Source organism: Cajanus cajan, chromosome 2 (assembly GCF_000230855.2).
Source record: "Cajanus cajan strain Asha chromosome 2, NIPB_CcT2T_4, whole genome shotgun sequence".
Classification (NCBI taxonomy): Eukaryota; Viridiplantae; Streptophyta; class Magnoliopsida; order Fabales; family Fabaceae; genus Cajanus; species Cajanus cajan.
In genome coordinates this window covers 11,914,586-11,942,578 of record NC_138518.1, presented here as the reverse complement: position 1 = coordinate 11,942,578, position 27,993 = coordinate 11,914,586, and the positions used below count along the sequence as shown (strand labels likewise).

Below are 27,993 nucleotides of genomic sequence, written 5' to 3'. Positions count from 1 at the left end.
TGATAAATATCATGATTGGAAAAAATATGTTGAGCAAAATATTCAGAATCACCCACCACACATTCCCCAAGATCATTGGGCTATTTTTTTTGCGTTATAGACGAAGGAGTAAAGCAATTGTAATAACAATTTCATTTGAACTTGTTTTTTTACTTTGAATAATAATCATATTAACTCTACTTATTATTGTCCTTACAGGATATTACTAACAAAAATGCTGCAAATCGTGCAAAGCTAGTGATCCCCCATATACTAGGCTCTAAAACTCTTGCAAGGAAAAAGGATGAGTTGGTATATATGGTTCAATCTCTTGTTTTAACTAGCTAATATGTTTATTGATAATTTGTATTCTTAATCATTACATGATGCTTATTGTTAGGAGTTGTTACATGGCCAGGAATTTTGTTAATGAAGAGGTTAGAGAGTTACATGTAAGATTAATGTGTTATTTGAACTTTATTGTTATTTGAAATTCATTATTATTTGTGGTCTAGTACTGTTTAAATGTTATTATGTTTAATGTTATTTACAGGAAAAATTACACGATGAAATGCAAAATTTTTCTAAAAATGAAGCTTTTGAGAGAGTTTGTGGGAAAGAACATCCTAGCTATGTACGTGGTATGAGACTTGGATTTAGGCCATCTCAAATCATTGGATCTTCTTCTCGTGCAACATCATCAACTACTTCCTTTGAGTCTAATGAAAAGATGGAACAAATGTAAGATGAACTTGACTCACTCAAGGCACAAATTGCAAAAATCGATGTCTTAAAGGAGTAGATCACATTTCTTATGCAACATGTTAAGGGAAATGAGGTAAAGTAAATATTATTATGTTTTTTAAAATTTGAAAGCATAGAATGACCTATATTGTTGTTAGTTGTATTTTGTTATGTCAATAAGAATAACTAGATAATGATTGCACTTTTGTCTACTTCATTGAAATGGTTAACTTATATTTATAAGAATTTTGAGTATTCTTATGTTTAATGGGTTACTAGTCCAAGGTATTGTATTTTGGGGAGGTCTATGGTGGATTGATCGAAGGCTTTGGAATTATAATGCTTGATGGTATTTTTGTAATGCTTGATGAATTGTAGTGTATGTTGCTGCTTATTTTGTACTCACAGTGAGAGGTGGAAAAATTGAATATTATACTTGATGAATGTTGACGCTAGTATGATTTTTAGCTTTGTTTGAATGAGAACCAGGATATAATCCTTTTTTTTTGTTTATTATGTTAGGGTCTTGTGAAAAAATAGTGTTCATGTTTTTGAAGTGTGATGTGATCTGCACATCAAAGGACTTTAATGGTTGAAGTTGGAAGTGATTAGTTTTCCACCCTGTTGGAAAAATGCCAGAGGATTGGAAACAAAAAAGATCCTAATTAGTCTTATGTTTTTCTCTATTTTTAATTCTAAGTATTCTAAATATGTAGATAAATTTAACATTGTAATTATTTAATTAGCAATGCTTGCAACAATGATATTGAAATGCATTGTGCATATATACTACAAATATGTGCTTAATTTCAACAAAAAGTTTTCTAGATCAAATTTTCTTTTATTTTTATCAATTGAACATACTATGTGATTATATCATGATTATATCTTATTTAGTGAGACTATGTCTAAATGTGTGCAAAAATCTATTCTCTGAATTTTTTTTGTAGAATTATATGCTTGACTATGCTGAAACATCTGTGTATAATTTTTGTTTTATTTTTATTTTCTTCCTCTTTTTCCTTTTATTCGTATGTGCATTATGTTAATTGAGATTTTTACTTATTTTTATTAATTTTTTGTTTTATTCCAAGCACCTGACTTGAAATTACCTGTAAATGGAAAGCCTTCCTCTAAAGGGAGTCATATTCCTAAATGCCATGACTTAGATTCACCAACCACTGTTTAGTTTATTTTTTGTTTTTAATTTATGCACTTTAATTAAGAAATTTAATTTCATACTTGTGTGTTTTCTTTGGATTTGTTTAATATTGTATGAGAAGCATAATTTAATACTCTATATGTTTATGAGTTTTATTTTATTTTATTATTAGCTTATGTTATTTATTTTTGTCTAATTATATTACAGTTTAAATAAAAATAATAGATAGTCAAGTATTCTAACAAAAAATATATAAAATGATTGTTGTATATATTATTGTAATAATGGTATGTATATATTTATAATTTTGGATTCTTGTCCTATAATTGCATGTTTTGGTGTTCTTGTGGGTTCTTATGGGAAATCCTAGAAGAATACAATGGTAGTTGTATGAGGAGATTGCATGCATGAACTGTATTTTTTAAAATGTTTATTACATGATTTGAAAGGTTTATACATATTAGATGGTCTCTTTTGATGAATTCTGGTGATGGGATGAGTTTCGAGGTCCAAAGAGTCAAAAATCACATTGTTAGATTTTGATACGATTGTGACCGGTGAGGCACACGGTCATGGGCATGACAAGTAAGTCATGTAGTCATAGATGTGAATGGTGAGTCACAATTGTGACTTTTTTGGATCTTAACCCTTTAGATTTTGTTGAGCCAGTCACAACTATGATTCATGAGTCATGACCATGAGTCATGTTGATGCTCATTTTTCTCATTATTTTCTTGCCTTTTCTTCCTTTCATCACCTATATTACTTGAGATGAGTCATATATATCAATTTGAGATACAATGTATTATACTTATGTATGAACCATGTATGGATTAGATGATGTGTTACCTTGGATATTGATATAATGAGAAATCTAAGTGAGGCTTAGCCATGATGTGTTTATGAAATGAAATAAATTGAGATACAATCATGAGAATGTATTGTTGTAATATGATGGGGTATTGAGTCTGTTTGACATGCAAAATTAAAAGTGTTTTTAAGGATATGATATGAAATACACTATCAGGGAAGGCCCCCTTATGTAAAAGCTTAAGGATCAGTCATTGGGGATAGCTTGGTTTGAGAGTCTTAGTCTCGCCCTTTGTGTGCATGGAATGTATATTGCATGGCTCAACTATCTTGACCAGACCTTAATAATATGTCCTCCTAGTAAGAGTGCGCAAAAAGTGTGACTCGACATGTGCTCATTGGTTACTCCATGTGTATTGCTAGTGGCAATGCACACGTGTGATTTTTTACTAACGTCACATGCATGATAATATGTTGTTCGTATCCATTGCATAATGCATTAAAATGTTATTTGCTATTGTTTATTATGTTATGAACAAAACAAGTGTGATGATAATATTTATCTTTGTATGTTTTTTCTTTTTGTATGTATTGTTTATGTTTGGCTATCCGATTTATATTCCTGTATCGTGAGCCAAAGAAATGTTTTCTCATTCTCTTTCTTTTGTGTTGTTTTTCTTTGGTTATTATGCAAGTACTACAAAAAAATGTTAGATACATTGACATACACAAAAAATGCAACTAGAGATATAATATATGTAGGTATATATTTATTTGACATCTAGCTACACATAATTTGTGTTGTTTTTAAATGAGATTTAAAATAACATATTTTTTGTGTTGCTATAGCTTATACCCCACACTTTTTAATAATATACAAACAGATATTATATTTGTTGTGTAGATAAAAGTGATTTTTAGTGACACATATTGTGTCACTATAAGGTGTGTGTCATTATATAACAATTTTATTGTAGTGAGGTGATCATCAACATGAGATTAAAGATATTGGTGATGAGACTTAGACTTCAGTGTTAAGTTTTGCTTTGATAGAACATGAAATTGAGGCGAAGTTAAAACCAAATTAAGATGTTGTTTCTGTTAAATTGTTTTGGAAATATTAATTTTATTTCCTTACAATTTCATTTGGTTATGTTAATTTGTTTAAGTTAAAAATGTGATATTTCTACTTGATCACGTTTGTTTTATTTATAAAGATTATGTTATTCAATTTTTATATTATTTATGTATTATGACATGTGGGGTAGAAGGTGTTATAGTTGTTATTGTAGTGGTAGCAACAAAGGTGGCAATGTGTGAAATAAGTATCTGAGAAATTTAAGTTGTGTTATTTGAGAAAGGCGGGAGATGGAGGTAAAGAGAAAATATTAGTGGGACTAATTAAAAAAATGTCTCCCAAAATGAAATTTAGATGATACAAGTGGAAGAAAATGGACTCATTAAAATGGAAATAACATATTTACCCTTTTATTTTTAATTATATAAATATTTTAAATATTTTTCTTAAAGGTAAATAGGCCTTTATAACATGCACCAACTTATTTCTTCCATACTTCCTTTCTACTCATCTCAATTCAAACAACTTAAAAATCTACTCATTTTCTACTCATTCTCTTTCTTCTAATACTTATTTGTTCTCAAAATCTTCTATCATTAAAAAAAACATTAATGTTCATTCACTATAAAAAAACTTTAATATTATTGATAAAAAGGTTACTATTAATATGACTTTTAAGACAATTATTATAAAAGTTATGAAACTTACTATACATTATTGACACATAGAATTTTTTTCTAATAAAAAAATATCTCATAAGAAATTATACATGTAAAATGTTAAACCTAAAGTCTATATGGATATAAGCTAAAAATGATTTTAAGACCTTTAAAAAAACTTTATTTTTAATAAAAGCATTTTGAAAAAAAAAAAACTCTTATATGCTAGTATCTAAAAACACTCCTAGTAGATGTGATTAATATCCCATAATATGGTAAAGTTAAGATTCAAATTCATAGTAAGTTATTGATGTAATAGCCTAAACACACTAGAATGAGAGAGATTTATAAATTTGTATAAGTGTTAAATTATATAGTTGAGAATAACTTAAAAATTAATTTAATTAATACTATCTATACTAATAAGATGCATATATTTTTTGGTAGATCATCACTTAAGAATTCTATAATTAAGCATGCTTGACTTTGAACGATTTGGGATGAATGACCTTTTAGAACAACTTTCCAAAAAGTATGTGAGTGAGTACAAAACATGCTAAAAATCTTGTGTTGGTTTGTGAAGTGAATGATTTTGACTAACGAGGAGTTGTGTGAGTATTATCATGTGAAGTGTCGTGAAGTAGAAGCGTTGAGACATCAAATCTAAGAGGTGTTACAAATGGTATCCAAGTCTGTTTCTCTCTCTTAATACGATGTGGTCTGGAGACGAACCAAGTGGAACTTGGTGGGCTTGTAATAGACTAAGCACGTCATAATAAGAGAGATATAGAGATTTGTACAAGTGTGAGACTGTACAATTGATGATGACTTAAAGATATTAATTAATACTACTTATACTAACAATATGCATTTATTTTTTGGTAGTTCATCACTTGAGAACTCCATCAAATGTGTTTTGTGACATCCTCTACCCCAACACATATATATATAATAGTAAAAAGAAATATCTTATTGGATAAAAAATAATTTAAAAAATGACAATTCCAATAATCATGTGAGTAGAGAATTCACATTCATGTACTTAATCCAAATAGCAAATAAAATTACAAAGAATAAAAATTAAATTTTACAAAATATATACTTTAATAAAACATAAACAACATCATATTCTAATTCTATCTATGTCCCGATGTCACATGTCCTATCAGAGAAAAATCCCACATAGAAGCCTAAGCTCCATCGTCCACATCTTCAGCCTCATGCTGATGATGGTCTCTTGTATATCAAACAAGAGAAACAACACAAAATAAGGGAGTGAGAAACATCTCACTCTGGCTCACGATGTAGGAACGCACACCGGATAGCCAAACACAAACAATACAGTTACCTCATAGATCAATAAAAAACAATATCTTATCCAATCATCCAAGTCATACAAATAGTAATTTATCATCATTTAATAATAAGAATGCACATGCATGGACACAGACTTCATTTTATCATGCATGTGGCGCCAGTAACATATCACATGGCATATTGTCGCTAGCAATACACAAAGAGTAGTCTAGGAGTACATGCCGGGTCACACCCTTTGCGCACTTTCACTAGAAGGACATACTACCAGAGTCTCGTCGGGATAGCTAAGACCAGAGCAAAATCCCACATAGAAGCCTAAGCTCCATCGTCCACATCTTCAGCCTCATGCTGCTGATGGTCTCCTGTATATCAAACAAGAGAAACAACACAAAATAAGGGAGTGAGAAACATCTCACTCTGGCTCACGGTGTAGGAACGCACACCGGATAGCCAAACACAAATACAGTTACCTTATAGATCAATCAACAACAATAGCTTATCCAATCATCGAAGTCATACAAATAGTAATTTATCATCATTTAATAATAAGAATGCACATGCATGGACACGAACTTCATTTTATCATGCATGTGGCGCCAGTAACATATCACATGGCATATTGCCAATAGCAATACACGAAGAGTAGTCTAGGAGTACATGCCAGGTCACACCCTCTATGCACTCTCACTAGAAGGACATACTACCAGAGTCTAGTTGGGATAGCTAAGCCGCGCAAGATACATCCCATGCACACAATGGGCGAGACTGAGACTTCCAAACTGAGCTATCCCCAAGGACTAATCCCCAAAGCTTTTACACTAGGGAGCCTTCTCTGGCGGTGTATTCCATATCGTACCCTTAAAAAAATTTATGCACATGATGCATGTCAAACAAGACTCTATGCATTAACACATCATCATATTTCATGTAACATTATCGTTATTCTTGCTTCTCATATTTCATATTCACGTTTCGCATCATGGTTACATAATTTTCGAAATTTCAAGGCAATCATAAGCATTTTAATTCACAACAACACTCACCCATTTGCAAAACCAAACACATATTCACACATCTCTTTTAATAGGGAATATAACGGAATAGACAGAATGCAAAACAGAAATATTCCTATTTTGTCTGCTGCTCATAGGGTTCTCTCAAGAACCCATAGAGCGTTCCAATTTATGCAATAAACATTTAAAATAAGACAATTCACGTATATAATTATTATCACAATTAATTTACTCATACAAGCACCAATGCACTCCCTTAGGGTTTCCCGTAGGAACCCATAGGAGCACTAAATTTCACAATCACAGCCTAAACAAAGTTTCTATTCATACACGCATATTAATTAAGTAATTGGAACATACAAGAAAAATATGACATACAACAAACACAGGATTGGGGGCCAATCCCACACCCAGAGTGAGGTTTCTCACTCCCTTCTTACCTCGATAAACAGGGGTTGAAACTGAAGCAGGATCTCTTCCTCCGGGTTCCCCTTGGTCTCCAAAAAGTGTAGAAGAAAAAGGTCAAACATGAAAAAATGCATTTTTCTGGAGTGCTGGAACGCATTTATAGGCATCAGGATTTGGCCAGAATGGCCCGTGCCGAATCCGGAACGGTCCGTTGTGAGCCCATAGAACATGTACAAAAGCCTCTCCAAGAACGGCCCGTTCCAAAACCAGAACGGTCCGTTCTGAGTCAATACTTTGTTCTTTAAACCCACATCCGGAACGGCCCGTTCCCAAAGTGAAACGGCCCATTCCGGGACTATGAAAATATAGAATTACTAATTAATAAATAAATAAATAATATATATATATATATATATATCAAATTAAAATAAAATATCAATACAATTTAAAACATGATTTTCTTCAAATAATAATTATAACAAAATATCATAATTAATAATATTATACAAAATAATTTTCATAAATGATTATTATTAAAAACCTTTAAAAATTCAATCAAACACATTTAATTAATCAAAATAATTAAAAGAAAATAATCTTCATAAATACAAAAATAAATAATAATTATTCGTATTATTAGTAGAAAAATTCGGGGTGTTACAATTCTCCCCTCCTTTTAAAAATTTCGTCCCTGAAATTATCTGAAGCAAATAAAAATAGATATGTCTCCTGCATTTGACTTTCTAATATTCCACCTTAGACTTCTGGAATACTACACACGAGTCCACAACTTCCTCTACTCCTCTCTTCACCTTAGACCACCACGCTTCCGCTACACCACACTCTCATACATTCTCCTAAGGTCCTAATCCATCTTAATAGCTCCTAAGTGAATACTAAGAGTACTCTTATTGCCTTCTTCTAAGATCATCTTCCTTAATTCGGGATTATTAGGCACATAGATTCTATCTTGAAACAACAAAACACCATCAACTTCCACTCGAAAAGGGCTATCTATACCTTTACCAATCCTCTCCACTTGGTTCACTAAGAAAGGATCTAACTCTTAGGCTCCTCTAATCTCATCCATTAATTCACCAGTCACCTTCGACATACTCAATTCAATGCTTCTAAGGGTAAGCTCACAAATCAAGCTTAAATCTCTAAACTCTTCAATCAAATTTAACCTTTAAATCATCAAAACGATAGATGAAAGATCATCCTACTCAAGGCATCTATCACCACATTGCCTTTACCTAGATAGCAACTGAGATTAAAATCCTAGTCCTTAAGAAATTCCAACTATCTCCTTTGGTCAAAAGATATTTAAGACTCTAACAATTACTAAATATCTCAAGCTTAGAATCATATAGGTAGTGTCTCCAAATCTTAATGTAATATCATAACCACTAACTCATAGATAAGGTAGTTCCTCTCATATGAATTTTCAATTGCCTAGAAACATAAGCTACTACCTTTCCTTCTTGCATCAACAATGCATCTAAATTCATCTTATAAGTACTACTATATATCACAAAAGGCTTACTAAAATCCAATAATATTAACACTAGTCAATCTTGCCTTAAGAGTTGGAACTATTCTCATACTTACTATCCCACATAAAGACAATACTCCTCCTAGTGAATGTAGTTAAGGGCAATGCTATCTTAGAAATTTCTTCAATAAATCTCCAATAATAATATGTTAACCTCATAAAACTCTTATCCTCACCAACTGGCTTAGATATCTCCCCACTTAAACACAACTTCTACCTGAGACAGATCCATGTTTACCTCAACTGGAATTTACAGGAACTAAAAAACTTACCTCATACAATCAAAAATAAAATAAACTAAAATAAAATAAGATAAAATAAAATAGTAATACTTAGATAACTTAACATACAACCGTCTTGGATATATCTCCACCCTCAACTACAATATGATCATATCACACCCTAAGATCAATCTCACTAACCACACGACATTCACCAATTGATCCCTAAGGTCATCTATCCACATATCAACATATATGCATATTAAGTCATATTAGAATACCTATTTTAAACCTTCATATATACCATCCATAAGCATGTACATGAACAACCTTTACCACATAGCATCTTACAACCTTAAACAACCTCTCAATCCACATGAAAACACCCCAAAACATCTTAACAAAATCAATTCTTATCCTTGCATTGCCTACTAACCCGAAAACATTATTACAGCCTACTTCTCCTTTCAACAACTATCAAAGAAAACAACACATAGAGAGTTCTACTCATCCACGTGATCTCAACCTATCACCAAAGAAAGCTAAGTGAATAAGCTACAACTCTTAGGAAGACATGAGATTTAATTTTAAAAGGATCATCTTCTTAGCTAAAAATTCAAAAATCACCACAGATATATTCAACGCTTACAACTAGACCTTTGATCACCAAAGTAGCTATAACGGGAGTGCAAACATCCCCTACACAATAACGCATCAACATCTAGGCCACAAAATACCTCAATCCTTCCAAACTTACTCCTTTCCACCTCAAATTCATATCAAAGTTTCCCACTACAAATCTAAACCAAACAACTCACATATTCAGTACAAAAGGCTTAGAAAATAAAATTCACATGCTACCTAAACCATAAAAGGTCAATGTGCAACCATCAAACTCTAGAAATCATCAACACTTCAATCGCTCCTTAAGAATACCAAAACTCCAATTCTCAACATACATCATCCTTGGATTCAATCGCTACAACTATAGCTTTCAAAAATTCCACCAATCGTAAACTCTTAATACACTAAAAAAAATCAATGTCTTACCCAAATCTAAGGCCTCAATAGTTCCTACAATATTAGCACAATATCTCGTCTACCACTACTCGCACATATGCTTGCAACACAAGCGATATCACTCAACCACTACTTCTTACGTAAGCAAGAAGTATCAAACAAATAAGCAATCATAAGAATGAAGAAGAACGGTCATAATGGTATTAGCTAACACTATCATAACTATCATTCCTCTAATTACAAAATAACTTAACAATATCAAACTCTACAATATCAGCACAAGGAGAACATCATCATCATCATTATCAAAGCAAAGCATCATCAAAGTATACAACAAACAAAAAACTGTCAGAGTACACAACAGAATCACGAAAAGTACATAACTCACGGCCGATTGAATCGACTTGCTCTGATACCACTTAATGTGACACCCTCTATCCCAACATATATATATATATATATATATATATAATAATAATAATAAAAATAAATATCTAATTGGATAAAAAAATATTTAAAAAATGACAATTCCAATAATCATGTGAGTAGAGAATTCACATTCATGTACTTAATCCAAATAGCAAATAAAATTACAAAGAATAAAAATTAAAATTTCCAAAATATATACTTTAATAAAACATAAACAACATCATATTCTAATTCTATCTATGTCTCGATGTCACATGTCCTATCAGAGCAAAATTCCACATAGAAGCCTAAGCTCCATCGTCCACATCTTCAGCTTCATGCTGCTGATGGTCTCCTGTATATCAAACAAGAGAAACAACACAAAATAAGGGAGTGAGAAACATCTTACTCTGGCTCACGGTGTAGGAACGCACACCGGATAGCCAAACACAAACAATATAGTTACCTTTTAGATTAATCAACAACAATAGCTTATCCAATCATCCAAGTCATACAAATAGTAATTTATCATCATTTAATAATAAGAATGCACATGCATGGACACGGACTTCATTTTATTATGCATGTGGCGCTAGTAACATATCACATGGCATATTGCCGCAAGCAATACACAAAGAGTAGTTTAGGAGTACATGCCGGGTCACACCCTCTACGCACTCTCACTAGAAGGACACACTACTAGAGTCTCGTCAGGATAGCTAAGCCGCGCAAGATACATCCCAGACACACAATGGGCGAGACTGAGACTTCCAAACCGAGCTATCCGTAACGACTAATCCCTAAAGCTTTTACACTAGGGGGCCTTCTCTGGAGGTGTATTCCATATCGTACCCTTAAAAACAATTATGCACATGATGCATGTCAAACAAGTCTCTACGCATTAACACATCATCATATTTCATGTAACATTATCGTTATTCTCGCTTCTCATATTTCATATTCACGTTTCGCATCATGGTTATGTAATTTTTGAAATTTCAAGGCATTCATAAGCATTTTAATTCACAACAACACTCACCCATTTGCAAAACCAAACACATATTCACACATCTCTTTTAATAGGGAATATAACGGAATAGACAGAAGGCAAAACAGAAATATTCCTATTTTTCCTGCTTCTCATAGGGTTCTCTCAAGAACCCATAGAGCGTTCCAATTTATGCAATAAACATTTAAAATAAGACAATTCACGTATATAATTATTATCACAATTAATTTACTCATACAAGCACCAATGCACTCCCTTAGGGTTTCCTGTAGGAACCCATATGAGCACCAAATTCCACAATCATAGCCTAAACAAAGTTTCTATTCATACACGCATATTAATTAAGTAATTGGAACATACAAGAAAAATATGACATACAACAAACACAAGATTGAGGGTCAATCTCACTACCCAGCATACAATCCCACACCCAGAGCGAGGTTTCTCACTCCCCTCTTACCTCGATAAACAGGGGTTGAAACTGAAGCAGGATCTCTTCCTCCGGGTTCCCCTTGGTCTCCAGAAAGTGTAGAAGAAAAAGGTCAAAAGTGAAAAAATGCATTTTTCTGGAGTGCCAGAACGCATTTATAGGCATCGGGATTTGGCCAGAACGGCCTGTTTCAAATCCAGAACGGCCCGTTCTGGGCCCATAGAACATGTACAAAAGCTTCTCCAAGAACGGCCCGTTCCAAAACCAAAACGGTCCATTCTGAGTCAATACTTTGTTCTTTAAACCCACATCCGGAACGGCCCGTTCTTAAAGTGGAACAGCCCGTTCTGGGTTAAAATTTTACCCATACATGCCCGAGTTGAAACGGCCTGTTCCCAAAGTGGAACGTCCCGTTCCAGGGTTATGAAAATCCAGAATTACTAATTAATAAATAAATAAATAACATATATATATATATATATATATCAAATTAAAATAAAATATCAATACAATTTAAAACATGATTTTCTTCAAATAATAATTATAACAAAATATCATAATTAATAATATTATACAAAATAATTTTCATAAATGATTATTATTAAAAACCTTTAAAATTTTAATAAAACTCATTTAATTAATCAAAATAACTATAAGGAAATAATCTTCATAAATACAAAAATAAATAATAATTATTCGTAGTATTAGTAAAAAAATTCGGGGTGTTACATGTTTGACTTGAAGTGATTTAAAAATCAGTGATCTTTTGGAAAGTTTTTCTAGAAAGTATGTGAGTGAGGATAAAAAATAGATTTTTCCTTCAAATGAAAATATACGTGGGAAACAAAAAATAATTGGTATTAATGTAATAATATTTTTTTTGGTAAAGATAGGAAATATTACAAAGATAGTCACGATATAATAATATTTAATATTATTAATGTAAAAATTAAAAATTAGTTTATTAATGTGAATATATAAAATTGAATTTAATAAAATTATTAAATGTTATATTTATTAAATTTAATAAATACAAAAATATTTAATTATTACATGACTTTTCATCTATCTATATACATATATTAACTTTGCTATTAAAACGCACAAAATATACTAATGTAAAATATTTAATGAAATATATAAATAAATATTTTTGTTACTTGTATAGTATTAATTATTGGATTTATTAAATAAAATATAAATAAAGGAAATAGCATCATTACATATTATATTATTAAATATAATATATTTATTAAATTCATAAATAAACAAAAACCTAATTATACACTAATGAATTATTTATGTAAATATATAAATGAATGTTTTTATTACTTATAATGTATTAATTATTGGATTTATTAAATAAAACTATATAATATATAATTAGATTTGTTAATCTAATACCACTAAAATTAACTTAATAATTGAAAAAGAAATTGAGATAATAAAATACAAGGATCTAAATTTGATCATGTTACAACCATCTTTGTAATATTTTATATCTTTTAAAAAATTTTAACATAGTAATATACTTAAATATTATATATTAAATTTAATAAATGCTTAATTACACAAACTTTCACTAAAAATATAAACACACCAAAAAAAATCCCTCCATATATAAATTAAAATATTTCAGTTGATGGTATTTTTAATCCACTACAATATTGATATATATATATATATATATATATATATATAATTTTTTAATTATAATATTTTTACAAAATATTTATTAGCAAAAGTGAACACAAAATAACTAGTATTTAGTGTATAATTAGAAATCAAAATAATAACAAGTAATTAAATTTAAATATTTATTTAGTATTTAATGTTGTTAGTTTAAAAATTAATTTAATATAAAAAAATAAAATAAAAAACCAAAATGACTATTTAAGTATTTATTACGTAGAACTTTGGAAAGAAGGGAGCATAAAAAGAGGAGTTGTTGGAATGGCTTGTCATGGACACGGTGGCATGGATTTCTGGCAAGTCTTGATTTAAATAATGGCTTTTATTTATTTATTTATTTATTTACTTTTTATATAACTGATGAAATCATATCATTTGTGGATATGCATGTGCAATAATTTGAAGGTGGGGTTCAATATGCTTGTCCCAGAAACGCTATCACGCGTTATTTCCTATATGATTGATGAAATTATAACGTTTAGAATTGGTATAATGTGTATAATAGGTTTTATGTTCTAGTTATAGAAAAAAATAAAATAAATTAATGAAGTTATATCATAATTCAAATTATTTATTATTAATATTTTAGCGTATAAAATACACACAATAATTATTTATCTTATATAACTAAACTTTATGATAAATAAATGTTTCTGATTATATGCATTATATCATTCTATATATATATATGTGTGATAAAATTATCATATGCAGAAGTTTTTTTGGAAAGTTTTTTTTAACAAGAATAACTTTAGATATTTTTTATACATTATTTTACAAAATTTCACAATTTTTTTAATCTATTTTAATTTTTCTTTGTCATTTTATTTATAATTAATTTTTAACATTTTAAAGATAAATTATCAATAATTAAAAATTATATTGTGTCATAATATAAACTATTAATCACAAATTAAAAAATAATTTATATTTTCAAAATATTTACTTATATTTTTTTAAAAAAATATTATTAAAAATGTTTTCTTATAAATTTTAAAAATATAATTAAAATATTGAAATATAATATTAATTGATGTATAACTTATTATAAAATTTTAGTTTTTGAAATGCATATGTAAAATACTAGCAATAATTGAAATTTATAATAAATAAATATTTTTAATATGTAAATTATATTTCAAATTTATGCTGAATAATTTATATTTTGGTGCAAAATTATTTTCAATCATTGATAATAATTTTTTGAAAAATATTGAAATAAATAAGAAAATATATATTCAATTAGATAAGAACATAAAAAAAATATTAGAATAATTATAAAAAAATAATATATATATATATATATATATATAAAGATAAGAGGTTAAAAAATACTTAAAAGGTAAATATAAAAATAATACAGTGATAAAATATTCAAATTTTAGAAATAAAACATACTTTTTTATTTTAAATATTCAATTACTGTATATTAATGATAAAAGCGTTCATTTAACATAATATATATATATATATATATATATATATATATATATATATATATATATATATATATATATATATAAACAGACACTTGCAATTAAGAAGTGTATAATTCACCTTTTAATAAGAAAAGATTATTCAAATGAAAATAAAGTAGGCTGAATGTTTAATAAATGACCAAAAAATTATATTTAAAAAGTATATATACAAAATTTGAATATAAATTATATTTAAAATTTGTATAAATAGATATTTTTAACATATAAAATATATTTAAAATTTATGATAAATAATTTATATTATGATATAAAGTTATTTATAATTATGATAATTTATTTAAAATATTAAAATTGAATTAGATAAAAATTCAAAACAATCCATAAAATCTGTGGATAAGAATGAATTAAAGATAAAATAAGAAAAAACTTAATGAGCCTTTTATAGGAGTTACAGATAGTAAAAACAAAGAAAAACAGATGAAGATCCTGTCTCATCCTTAATTACCCATGATCTGAAACTGAATTTGTTTTGAGGGAAAAAAAGATAATGAAAAAAAGGTGATTATGACAAGGATTGATTCCACGGATATTGAGTGTTACGTTTTTCTGTTACAGATAGCTCTATATATACATATACATTAGCTGTTGAGTTTTGTCACAGTTGATAGATTCCAATTTTTGAAACTCCTTTCTGTCTTGATTCTGATGGAGATTGATCTCACTCCCCAGTTGTCGAAGAAGCTTTACGGAGGGAATGGTGGGTCCTACCATGCATGGTCACCTTCTGAGCTTCCCATGCTTCGCCAAGGTAACATTGGTGCCTCCAAGCTCGCTCTTCACAAAAACGGATTCGCACTTCCTCGTTATTCTGACTCTTCCAAAGTTGCTTATGTTCTCCAAGGTATATCAAATCGTATATATGGTGTAACATACAAGAAATTGATATATAAAACTGTACCTTAAACATGTGATGTGAGATACTATGTATTCACCCAAGAAAATTATACTCATTATTTTAAGTGATTTTGTATTATGAGTTTGTGTTGTTGTTGTATTGATTATTTGTGAACTTGTGTTCTTGAATCAGGAAGTGGAGTGGCTGGAATAGTGCTGCCTGAGTCAGAAGAGAAGGTTGTTGCGATCAAGAAGGGTGATGCCTTGGCACTCCCCTTTGGTGTTGTGACATGGTGGTATAACAAGGAAGACACTGAGTTGGTTGTTTTGTTCCTTGGGGACACTTCCAAGGCTCACGAGGCTGGTGAATTCACTGACTTTTTTCTGACTGGATCCAATGGAATCTTCACGGGCTTTTCAACTGAGTTTGTGGGGAGGGCTTGGGACTTGGAAGAGAGTGATGTCAAGACCCTTGTTGGAAAACAATCTGGCCAAGGCATTGTGCAGCTGGAAGGAAACATAAGCCTTCCGGAGCCTAAACAGGAGCACCGGGATGGCATGGCCTTGAACTGTGAAGAGGCTCCATTGGATGTTGACATCAAGGGTGGTGGAAGGGTTGTGGTGTTGAACACCAAGAATCTTCCCTTGGTTGGTGAGGTTGGATTAGGGGCTGATCTTGTGAGGTTGGATGGAAGTGCCATGTGTTCTCCAGGATTCTCTTGTGATTCTGCTCTGCAGGTTACTTATATTGTCAGGGGTAGTGGTAGGGTTCAGGTTGTTGGTGTTGATGGCCGTAGGGTTTTGGAGACAACCATAAAAGCTGGTAATTTGTTCATTGTGCCAAGGTTCTTTGTGGTCTCAAAGATTGCTGATCCTGAGGGAATGGAGTGGTTCTCTATCATCACCACCCCTAAGTAAGTCTTTCTGATATTACTTCTTTACCTTATTGTCAGTACATGTTATTTGTGGTTGTTATACATTTAATTGCAGAAGTAATCATCCATTTGATATTCTCTTTGTTGCTTAAATAGATATTGGATATTTGTCCTAACCATATTATTTGTGCCTCTACCTTCTCCAATGTTTAGGAACCTTACCCTCTTGCGATTGATTTATGCTAGTCCTAAGAGTTTCTGACCAACGATTGGCGTATAGAACCCATCATAATTCATAAATGAAAAAATACCTGATCCTAATACTTGCAAGGAATGTTTATATTGGTTGGAAAATGAAAACTCAATTAGTGAACAACTATTCTGTATTATTGCATGCATATTGTAACAATTGATTGATATATTTGATTGTTAAAGGGCATGCTAGCCTCATCCATAAAGGGGTAAGGTTTATTTTTATCCATCAGAGTCAACCTCAGTGATGAAGAGACACACAATCTGGTCAACCAACTGAATTAGATATTCTTGATATTGAAATCACCTCTTAATTAGTTTCATGTATGGTATAACATGCAATGGTGCTTTTACTAATCCTTATGATTCATTATTCTTACTTTTGGCAGTCCTATATTTACCCACTTGGCTGGAAGTTCTTCTGTGTGGAAGGCTTTATCACCCACGGTTCTACAGGCTGCTTTCAATGTAGATTCAGGAGTTGAGCAACTCTTCCGTTCAAAGAGGACTAACGATGCTGTTTTCTTCCCTCCACCAAAGTAGAATTAAACATTCCATTGCTTGGTGTAAACATTCCATTAACTATCGATCTAGACGGAAAATAAAAGGCTTTATATGCTCTAAGAACTCGTTAATTATCTGGAAGGGGAAATGTGTTGAGGAATTAGTGGAATTACTTTACAGTTTTAAAGTATTTTCTTTTAATGAGGCATTTGAACTTACAGCCTCTTACGTATTTTTTTTTTTTTTTTACCTGTCTTTATTCTTATCCCTTTTTACATTATTAAAATATATGTATGTTTGGTTTATCTTATGGAAATAGTAGCAAATATATTTTAATCAAACTTGAACTTCTTTTCTGTTTTTTTCTTTTCTACTCTTTTGGGTGGAATTCCCAAGTCGACAATCAATTAGCTAATCTCGAAAACTAATTTTTACATGGCTATGCCGAAGGAAGCAGCATGACTGTCTAGATTGACGTGAATGACCACCTCAAATTTACGTTTAGTAATATAAACCGTAAGAAATAAAAATAGAAAATTCAATATAATATTTATCAGTTCATAAAATCATCAACAACAGCAAATTAAAATAAGAGAGTATAGAGGTTGATGTTTGTGTTGAAACACACGATTCAAGCATAGTTGATACATTTTCTCTTCCAAACCATGCTCCAAAATAATTTTAGTAGCAACTAGTTTAGGGGCAGACGAGTTTTACATCTCTTCACTTTAGACTAGATCACACCACGTATTAGTTAATGATAGTTGTGTCTCTGAAATATGCAAAAATCTTAATTAAAAATATTATTATTGTAGATAAGATTAGATAGAAATCATTGTCATATCTTCATGTAAAATTATTCTTAAAGATAAGATAGATAAAATTAGTCAAATTTCATCATCAAAAATTTGTTAATTATGATAAAGTGTTATTATAAAAATATGTAATATGTTTTCTTGGTAATATATTTTTTTTTCTATAAATGAAATATTGTATTACAACTTAAATCAGACTTGATTGAATGAAATAAATATTTTCTTAAAAAATGAATTTCTTTTAATTTTTTCAATCTATTTAAAAATCTAAAATATATCATTCATATTACTAGTCATTATACAAAAATATTATACTACATCACTCTAACATGTTACTATCTCAAAATCCAAAATCACGTGAATGATAAAAAATCACTTGGAATCTGAAAACATCACAGTAATAAAAACCACTTGAAATCTTTTTTTGGTATGAGAGGGGGCTTAAAAGCCCAACACAAAAAAGGAATCAGAAAACACCTAGCCTATCAATAGCTAGCAAGGGATGTAAGAATCAGGAGGAGAATTATAAATAATAGACTCCTCTCCTAGCCAGGTTTTGTTTCTTGTTAGTTTATCCGCCACTACATTAGCTTCTCTAACAATGTGGGAACAGGAAAAGGCAGTGAAGCGTATAGCTAGGTCTTTAATGTCATGGACGAGCTCGTGGCAAGGATGGTCTCTATCACAACCTTCTTCGATCAATCTAACTGCCTCCACGGAGTCTGTTTCAACTAGCACTTGCCAGCCTAGGTTATGAGCTTGAATCATACGAATCCCTTGAAGTATGGCCCATAATTCAGACTGGATAATCGAGCATTGTCCTAGAGCTCTTGCAAAGGCACTAATGAAATTACCCTCTGAATCCCAAACAACTCCTCCGCAGTAGCCATGGTTGTTGTTGGCTACCGCTCCATCCTCGTTAAGCTTAATGTACCCCGCTGGGGGGCACCTCCAGACTCCATCAGAGTGGTCGGCTGCGTGATCGATCATTGTGACTAAACATGGTGAGCCCGAAGTAATCGATGAAACTCTAGCTCTTATCTCCGAAGCCACTTGGTCAACTGAGATAGAAGAATTCTGGAAGATGAATTTGTTTTGACGGTGCCAAATAGAGTCGAGGGTTACCGCGAACGTGGTCGACCAATCTACAGCTCCTAGACGTCTCTTTGTTAAGTTAACCATAACCCAGTTCTGAATGCTTCTGATTGTTGAGTTGCCTGCTGTGCTTCCTCCAGGAATTTTGTTCCAAACTTCTCTTGCAAAAGGACAATCTCGCAACACATGGAGACTATCTTCTATCCCCTGTAAACAAATAGGGCATGTAGGGTCTGGTCCTAAGTTACGTTCAAATCGGGTTAGGTTAGTTAAAAGGCTATCGTGCACCACCCGCCAAAGGAAAGTGCGGATCCTCTCCGGGCCAGTCCATTTCCACACAGCTCTGAAAATCGGGGGTCTAACGTTCCCGAGACACGTAGAAGTTACTTCGTAGGCCGACTTAATTGTAAACTCACCATCAGCTGTAGGGCCCCATATTATTTCGTCGGGCTCATCCTTGTTCCCAATGTGTTGGTCCCTAATTGTTTCTAAAGTCGTAACTGAAAGAAAGGCTTGAAGGTGCTCGATGTTCCAAGACCCTTGGGACGTAGCTCCTAACAGTCCTCATGAGTTCTACAGGGGGTACAAAGGTTAAGGCTTGTCGAATAATCGAGGTGTGAGACGGTAGCCACGCATCATACCAAAATCTAGTGGATTGACCATTCTTCACTCGCCAGCAGATATGAGGTGTTACAAAGTTCCAAGTAGCATATATCCCTTGCCACAAATTCAACATTTTGTTTTTCTTTCCCACCTAGGGTATGGCTCCTTGGGGGCACTTATATTTAGATCTTACCACTTGAACCCAGAGTTTGTGAGGTTCTGTTATCAAGCTGCAGCAGTTTTTCATCATGAAGGATGTGTTCACATTACGTATAGACCGCAATCCCAGCCCGCCATATTCCTTAGCCATGCAAACCTTATTCCAGCCAATTGCATGGAATCTTCTGTTGTTTCTACTTCCTCCCCATAAAAAGTCTCGACATATACAATCTATCTCATCACACATACTCCGTGGGAGGTAAACAGATTGCATGGTATACGAAGGAATGGTTGAAAGCACCAATTTACACAACGTGAGTCGTCCCGCAAACAAGAGAGCAGAGGTTTTCCAACCTCTTAATCTTCTACTTACACGCTCTATTAAGCCTTGGTAGTCACGGTGGCATACTCTTGAATGATGGGCAGGTATACCTAAGTATTTCCCAAGGTTGTCTGTGCACTGGTAGCCAAAAGCCGAGCTGATCTCTTCCTGAATAGAGTGATTCACATTTTTTGAAAAATAGATTCTAGTTTTCTCCAGACTCACCTTTTGACCAGAACTGGCACAAAAGAGGTCCAAACACGTTTTTATGATCTCGACTTGGTTTATGGATGCTTCCGCAAATAAGACTAGGTCGTCAGCAAAGGCCAGATGTGACAGAGGCCGTCCATCTCTAGATAACTTAATTGGTTTCCATTGATCCGAAGTAACTGCTGCTAAGATAAGTTGGAATAAACGTTCCATACATAAAACAAAGAGGTACGGAGAAATTGGGTCACCTTGGCGAATTCCACGAGAAGGAGTAAACTCCTCAAGAGCTTCTCCATTCCAAACCATGCGCAATCTAGGAGATGATATGGAGGCCCATATAAGGCTCACAAAGATTTGGAGAAGACCTATATCCTGTAGTGTGTCTTTTACGGAATTCCACTTTAGTCTGTCATACGCTTTCTCAAGATCAATTTTAATAGCCATCCACCCTTTGTTTCCCGATTTGTATCTCATGGAGTGAATAACTTCTTGGAAGATGATTATGTTATCTTTGCTATGCCGATGAGGAATAAAGCTACACTGGTTAGGGTGAACTAGTTTTCCCATCACTTGTCTTAATCTCTGAGCAAGGACTTTGGTCAAAATCTTGTAGGAAACATTACAAAGACCTATAGGTTGCATTTGTTTTAAGTGAGTTACTGCATCCTCTTTTGGAATTACCACAATTAAGGTTTCGTTGATATCTGCCACCTTCTTAGGATCTTTTTCAATTTCATGGATAAGTTGGTAAACAGCAGTGCCCACAATATTCCACTGATTCTGATAGAATATTGCCTGTAATCCATCTAGGCCAGGAGCTTTAAGGCCTCCCATGTGTTTGACTGCAGTGAGTATCTCATCGTCTCTAATAGGCGCTCCAATAAAACTTATCTCGTCATGCCTTAGTTGAGGGAATGCATTTGATAGGCAGAAGGGTTCAACTTCTCCTGTATCAATGAATAAATTTCTGTAATAGCTAGTAACCAAACTTTCCAGCTCTTCCTTTTCTGTAACCCACTCATTATTATCATTCTTGAGCTTCAAAATCCTGCTTTTCCTCCTCCGTACTATTGTTGCTCCATGAAAATAGCACGTGTTTTTATCCCCCAGCTTTAACAACTTGCAGCGTGATTTCTGAAACCAGAGAATTTCCTCCCGCTTAAGGACAAGATCCAATTCTGCCCATAATTCAACTTGTAGCTTTTCCAAAAAATTGTTGGGGCCGAGTAGAAGCTCATGAGTGATCCCTTGCAGTCGTTTAAGTAGTCTCCGCTTAAGATAGAAAATATTCCCGAACGTAGTTTTATTCCACTCTATTAAGGACTGCTTCGTGTGATTTACTCGTTGATTCCAAGCTTGGTGGACATTCCATTCTCGTCGCATGATATCAGAAAATCCATCATGGGTAAGCCAGGCAGCTTCAAAGCGAAAGGGTCTTCTAGTGGGACGTTCAGACCTATCGGGATTCAGCTTCAGCAGAATGGGGGAATGATCTAATTTCAGCGGATTTAGATGAGAGAGAGTTGCCTTAGGGAATAAAAGACGCCAATCATAGGATGCCAAAGCTCTATCAAGTCGTTCAAATAGTCTACCTCGACACCATGTGAAAGGAGCACCAATAAATCCCAAGTCTACCAGATTGCATTGGTTGACCCAGTCGCGAAATGCATTATCTCCTCGTATGCAAGAAGTACCAACTCCCCCTACTCTTTCATGAGAATAAAGAACAACATTAAAATCCCCCATAACCATCCAAGGACCTTTCGTCTGGTCTGCAATGCCACATAAGTCTCTCCAAAGCTGCACCCAACCCTGAGGGTGAGGGCTTGCGTAGACCATAGTGCAAAACCAAGTTGAATGCTCGGCTTGGATCTGGAGATGAATAAAATGATTGGATTGCTTTAAAACTTCAACCTGCCATCTCCTTGAATCCCACAAGCACCATAATCCACCAGCATGTCCCTATGCTTGTATCATACAGCATTTATCAAGATTAATTCTACGTACTACCTTTAGTCCATTGTCACCACTAATATGCGTTTCCATAAGGCAAAGTAGCCCAATATTATATTCTCTAATGATGTCGTTCATTAAAGTCGAGAAACCACGACTTCCAGCTCCCCTACAGTTCCAGCTTAAACAATTCACGAGGACATGTAGGGGTTGTTTGGATTTGAAATCCCTTTCGCCTCGTCACAGTCCTTCGCACTTAAGCCAGGGGCGCTAGGAATATTAATCATGTTGCTATATGAAGGGTCGAGATGCAATCTCATTGCATTCGCAAAAACCACTTGAAATCTAAAAACATCTCAAAGTAATAAAAAAAACCATTTTTAACATTAAAAACAACTTTAAGGTGCATAACGAAATAAAAGGACCTATAGTCAATAGAAAGTCAAAATATAACAAACTTACCAAAATTAAAGAAATGTGAGACCTTGTCAATAGAAAATCCAAATGTAACTAACTTACAAAAATTAAACAAACGTTAAAGCGGATAAACTAATTAATAAAAAAATATTTAACTTCAATTTTAAATGAGGTGCCTCCAACGTAGCGAGGAGATTAGTCACTGCTGTCGGTGATGGATATTCCAGGGACGAACCAAAAAAAAAAATGTCAGTGTTGGTACAATAATAGAAACAAACTTTTAATTATAATTTGTTTAATTTAAGTATATTAGGGTCAACATTCTCATTTTAGTTTAATTTTATTTATAATTTTAATTTAAAGATTAAGATCGAACATTTTCATTCTAACTCACATAAAAATGATATTATAATTATATATGTTTATTACATATATAACTTAAATATATTTTTAGTTATTATAAAATTAAGAAAAATATTTTTAATCCTTATAAAATATTTTATTTGTTTTCATTTCTCAAAATACAAAATTATTGTTTTTCTCCCTCTACTTTTATGTGAATTTTATTGATTGTTTATATGTTTAACTAAAAGGTAAATGAGTATTTCAAGTAACATTGATTTTAGGAATCCTCATGAAATAATGAGTTTTTAATGATTTTGTTAAATAAAAAGATTAATAAACTTACATACATAGCATATCTCATTACACTGGTGTTGGATAAAGATATACATAATCATAATTATACAATGCTACTAAGCTATGATATAATTTTGGTAGGTAAAACAAAAAAGTGGGGAGATGAAAATTTTAATATGAAAATAACATGTCAAGAGCACGAGGATTGAAAGCGAAGTGCGATTCAATTATATGTTAATTGTACCAAAAAGAATTTGGCCCGTCTCTTGTGGCGATGATATTAAAATGATATTCCATACAATATTATGAATGGGTAAAGTCAAAATATTTCTATTTCACTCGGGTTTCACTTCTATATCATTTTACACCTGCACAAACTTTTGCAGCTTAGTTATAATAGTAAGCATTTAACAATAATTTATGTTCTACATTAAATTTTAACAATTTAATAGCTTAATTTAAAATTCTTAATGCATAGATTAAATCTGCAAATTTTTAAAAAAATTGAAAATTACTTGATACTTCATTTCATTAATTTAAATTGATGGATAATTATAAAATTATTTTATATATTAATTCGAATTAATAAAACGAAGTATCAAATGATTTTCAAATTTTCTAAAAATTTACAAATTTAATCTATGTATTAAGAACTTTAAATTGAACATATACCGTATAGGGGCCGACCTGACCGAATACCTGACCCCTCGAATACCCTGGCCGAATACCCGACCCCTCGAATACTCGGGCCGAACACCCGACCCCTCGAACACTTGGGCCGAACACCCGACCCCTCAAACACTTGGGCCGAATACCCTTAAACACTTGGCCGAATACCCTAACATACCGACCACCCGAGAATCGAACGGAGTACGTCGGTATGCTCGGCCAAAACCATGTGCCGGCTCCAAGATGATTTCAAAGAGCTTAATTAACGTAATGCATTGGATTAGCCCCCTAATTTCCCGGGGCCCAGTCCCTAATCACGGCCCAATAAGAAGTCCTATAAATAGAGTCCCAACGAGGTACGTAACCAACTTTCAACTACCGCATTTATTACGCCGAGCACTTACTTGAGCGTTGGAGTGTCTTTGCAGGCACCCCCCTTTCACATCGGACTACCCGGATAGGAACGAGAAGACCGAGACTTAAGATCCGACCCGTTACAAGGATAATTGAAGTGTGTTTCCTAACACAGGAACATTTTGGCGCCCACCGTGGGGTCGAAGAGACGTTTTCATCCCCTTTTAACTCTACAACTGAGACCGAGATATGGTAACAACGCGCAAAGGACAATCGACAACGACTCACCCGATTCCTAACCCCGAAAGCAACCCCGTCATGACCAACCAAGAGCGCTACCCGTACGGGATGCCTCAGACCCAACCGGAACCTGTGATACAGCAAGTCCAGCCGAACACCAGTCAAACTCAACCGAACTTTCAAGATGACTTGCGAGCACTTCGCGAGGAAATGGCGGCCATCCAAAGGCAAAGAGAAGCCGACGCCTGAGAGCTGGCCGAGCTACGCCGGCAAAATGCCGAGCTCCGGCATCTGAACCAAACATACGTGCCGTCCACTCCTACGCTCGTGGAAGAGTCCGCCTATCACGCCCCAACAGACCAGGTCACCCGAACCCCAGTCACTTCTTTGATAGCCAACAAGGCCGACACCACCGTTCACTCCCTAAGGCATCCTTTTTCCAGAAGAATAATGGAGGCAACACTGCTGGACCATTGGAAGAGTATGCCGATCGAGAAGTATGACGGATCATCCGACCCAGAAGAGCACTTGAATGTTTTCTTGACTCAAGCAACTCTCTCCACTCAAGACGACTCGGCTTTGTGTCGAATATTCCCCACGCCTCTGAAAGGAAGGGCCCTGGTTTGGTTCACAAGGTTACCGAGCTCTTCCATTGACTCATTCAACAAACTGTCGTCCCAATTCACTCTCCAGTTCGCAACGAGCAAGCCGTACAGGACGACCTCACTAGCCTTAGCGGGGGTTCGTCAGGAGAAAAAAGAGAGTCTGAATACTTTCATGGACCGGTTTAATAAAATCGCTATGGAAATCGGCAACCACAACCCTGCCGTGGCAATGGACCGGCTGAGCACTGCACTCAGGCCCGGACCCTTCGTAAACAGTTTGTGCAAAAAACTGTCGGTGGATATGAATGACCTCCGACGCCGAGCAGAAAAATACATGCAAATGGAGGAGTTGGCGGAGACCCGGAATCAGGCCAGAGCCGAGGAGGGTTATAGCCGAAAGGAGCCCGGACGAGAACCAGTGAGGAAGACCAACGCCGAGCCCCTAAATACTCGCCCCCCAAGAGGACCCCGCTATACAGCGTATACTCCCCTCAATGCAAGCAGGGCCAAAGTAATGGAGCAGGCTCTTGCGTCAGAAATCCTGGCGATGCCGAAAAGAGCGAACACGCCCCCTAGAGCCGACAAGGCAAAGAATTGTCGATTCCACCGAAACCGGGGGCACTCCACCGAAGAGTGTTCGGCATTGAAGGACAAGATCGAGGACCTCATCAAACAGGGTCACCTCAAAAGCTTTACCACCTCCCAAGACCACCAGTCAAGAGAAAGAGAGCATTTTCGTGAAACTCGTCCACCGAGGGATCGACGCTGCCGATCCTGTTTGGCTGAACGCCGAGACCGATCACAGCGTCCTAGGGAGGACAATGACCGAACACGGAAGGTGATCAATACAATAGCCGGGGGCTTTGCCGGAGGCGGCTCCTCCTCTTCAGCACGAAAGCGACACCTCCGAGCTATCCGATCAGTGAATAATGTGAACCAGCCAAGAATGCCAAAGATGCCACCCATCACTTTTACTGACCGAGATTTCCGTGGCGCCGACCCTGTACAAGACGATCCCATGGTAATTTCGGTCGAAATGCATAACTGCATCGTGAAGAAAACGTTGGTCGATCAGGGGAGCTCGGCCGACATCTTATATTGGAACACGTTCGTGCAACTAGGAATTCCAGAAGAAAGCCTAGAACCATATCACGAACCGTTAGTAGGGTTTTCTGGTGAAAGAGTAATGACGAGGGGGTGCATCGACTTGTACACTCGCTTCAGTTTCGACCAAAAGTCTTCCCGAGAAATCAAAATCCGTTACATCGTCGTGCATGCGAACACATCCTACAATGTCCTGCTCGGCCGACCCTCCATCAACGCACTCCGAGCTATCGTCTCGACCCCTCATCTGTGCATGAAGTTCCCGTCGAGAGATGGACAGGTAATAACCGTTCATGCTGACCAGAAGACAGCAAGAGAATGCTATCTCTCTAGCCTAAAGGTCCGTCCCGTATCCGACCCCCCGTCAACGTTGTCAGGCGTAAATGTAATAAGACAGATGACAGAGGGCTTAGATCTCAACCCACGCCTAGGTGAGGAGGATCGAATCGAGCCAGCCGAAGACCTCGTTCCTTTCCAACTCGGGCAAACACCCGAACAGGTCACACACATAGGATCTCAGCTGAACGAAAACGATTCGAACCAGGTGAAGCGAGCGGTTCAAGACAACAGAGACTTGTTTGCATGGAAAGCGTCGGATATGCCGGGGATAGACCCTAGATTCCTATGTCACCGACTAGCCGTATGTAGAGACGCTCGGCCAGTCGCACAAAAGAAAAGAAAAATGGGCGACGAAAAGAGAAAGGCAGCCGATGCCGAGGTGAAAAAATTGTTGCAAGCAAAGTTCATCATAGAGGTCACTTACACGACTTGGCTAGCCAACGTAGTGTTAGTCAAAAAAGCCAATGGGAAATGGAGAATGTGCACCAACTATACCGACCTCAATAAGGCCTGCCCCAAGGATGCCTACCCACTCCCTTGTATCGACCGACTAGTCGACGGAGCGTCCGGACATTCAATCTTCAGCTTCTTCGATGCTTATTCCGGTTACAACCAAATAAGGATGCACTCGGCCGACGAGGAGAAGACGGCGTTCATAACCGAGAGTGCCAACTTTTGTTATAAAGTGATGCCGTTTGGGTTGAAGAACGCCGGAGCGACCTACTAGAGGTTAATGGACAAGGTGTTTCAGGGTCAAATCGGCCGAAACATCGAAATCTATGTGGATGATATGGTGGTCAAGTCCAACTCTCTGTCCGGACACTTAGCCGACCTAGCCGAAATCTTCGGTGAACTCCGCAAGCACAACATGAGACTCAACCCCGAAAAGTGCACCTTCGGGGTCAAAGGAGGCAAATTCCTAGGTTTCATGCTATCCGCGAGAGGCATAGAAGCGAACCGAGACAAATGCCAGGCCGTGTTAGACATGCGAAGCCCGAGC

General features: G+C 34.6%; 3 protein-coding genes across 3 annotated transcripts; 2 read left to right on the top strand and 1 right to left on the bottom strand.

Annotated features, from left to right (window-relative positions):
• Positions 1-15,448: 15,448 nt before the first annotated feature.
• LOC109814410 (glutelin type-D 1) lies at positions 15,449-17,747 on the top strand. The gene is made up of 3 exons (XM_020378825.3): positions 15,449-15,845; positions 16,032-16,752; positions 17,355-17,747. The coding sequence occupies exons 1-3, from the start codon at positions 15,650-15,652 to the stop codon at positions 17,506-17,508; spliced, it is 1,071 nt and encodes a 356-aa protein (XP_020234414.2). The 5' UTR covers positions 15,449-15,649; the 3' UTR covers positions 17,509-17,747.
• Positions 17,748-18,776: 1,029 nt separating this feature from the next.
• Positions 18,777-22,512, bottom strand: LOC109814395 (uncharacterized). Its single transcript, XM_020378811.2, has 2 exons — positions 20,176-22,512; positions 18,777-19,586 (listed from the first exon to the last, which is right to left on the bottom strand). The coding sequence occupies exons 1-2, from the start codon at positions 22,510-22,512 to the stop codon at positions 18,777-18,779; spliced, it is 3,147 nt and encodes a 1,048-aa protein (XP_020234400.2).
• A 2,883-nt stretch (positions 22,513-25,395) lies between these two features.
• Positions 25,396-27,720, top strand: LOC145954714 (uncharacterized). Its single transcript, XM_083069404.1, has one exon. It carries the CDS (start codon positions 25,396-25,398, stop codon positions 27,718-27,720), a length of 2,325 nt encoding a protein of 774 aa, XP_082925530.1.
• The last annotated feature ends 273 nt before the right edge of the window (positions 27,721-27,993 follow it).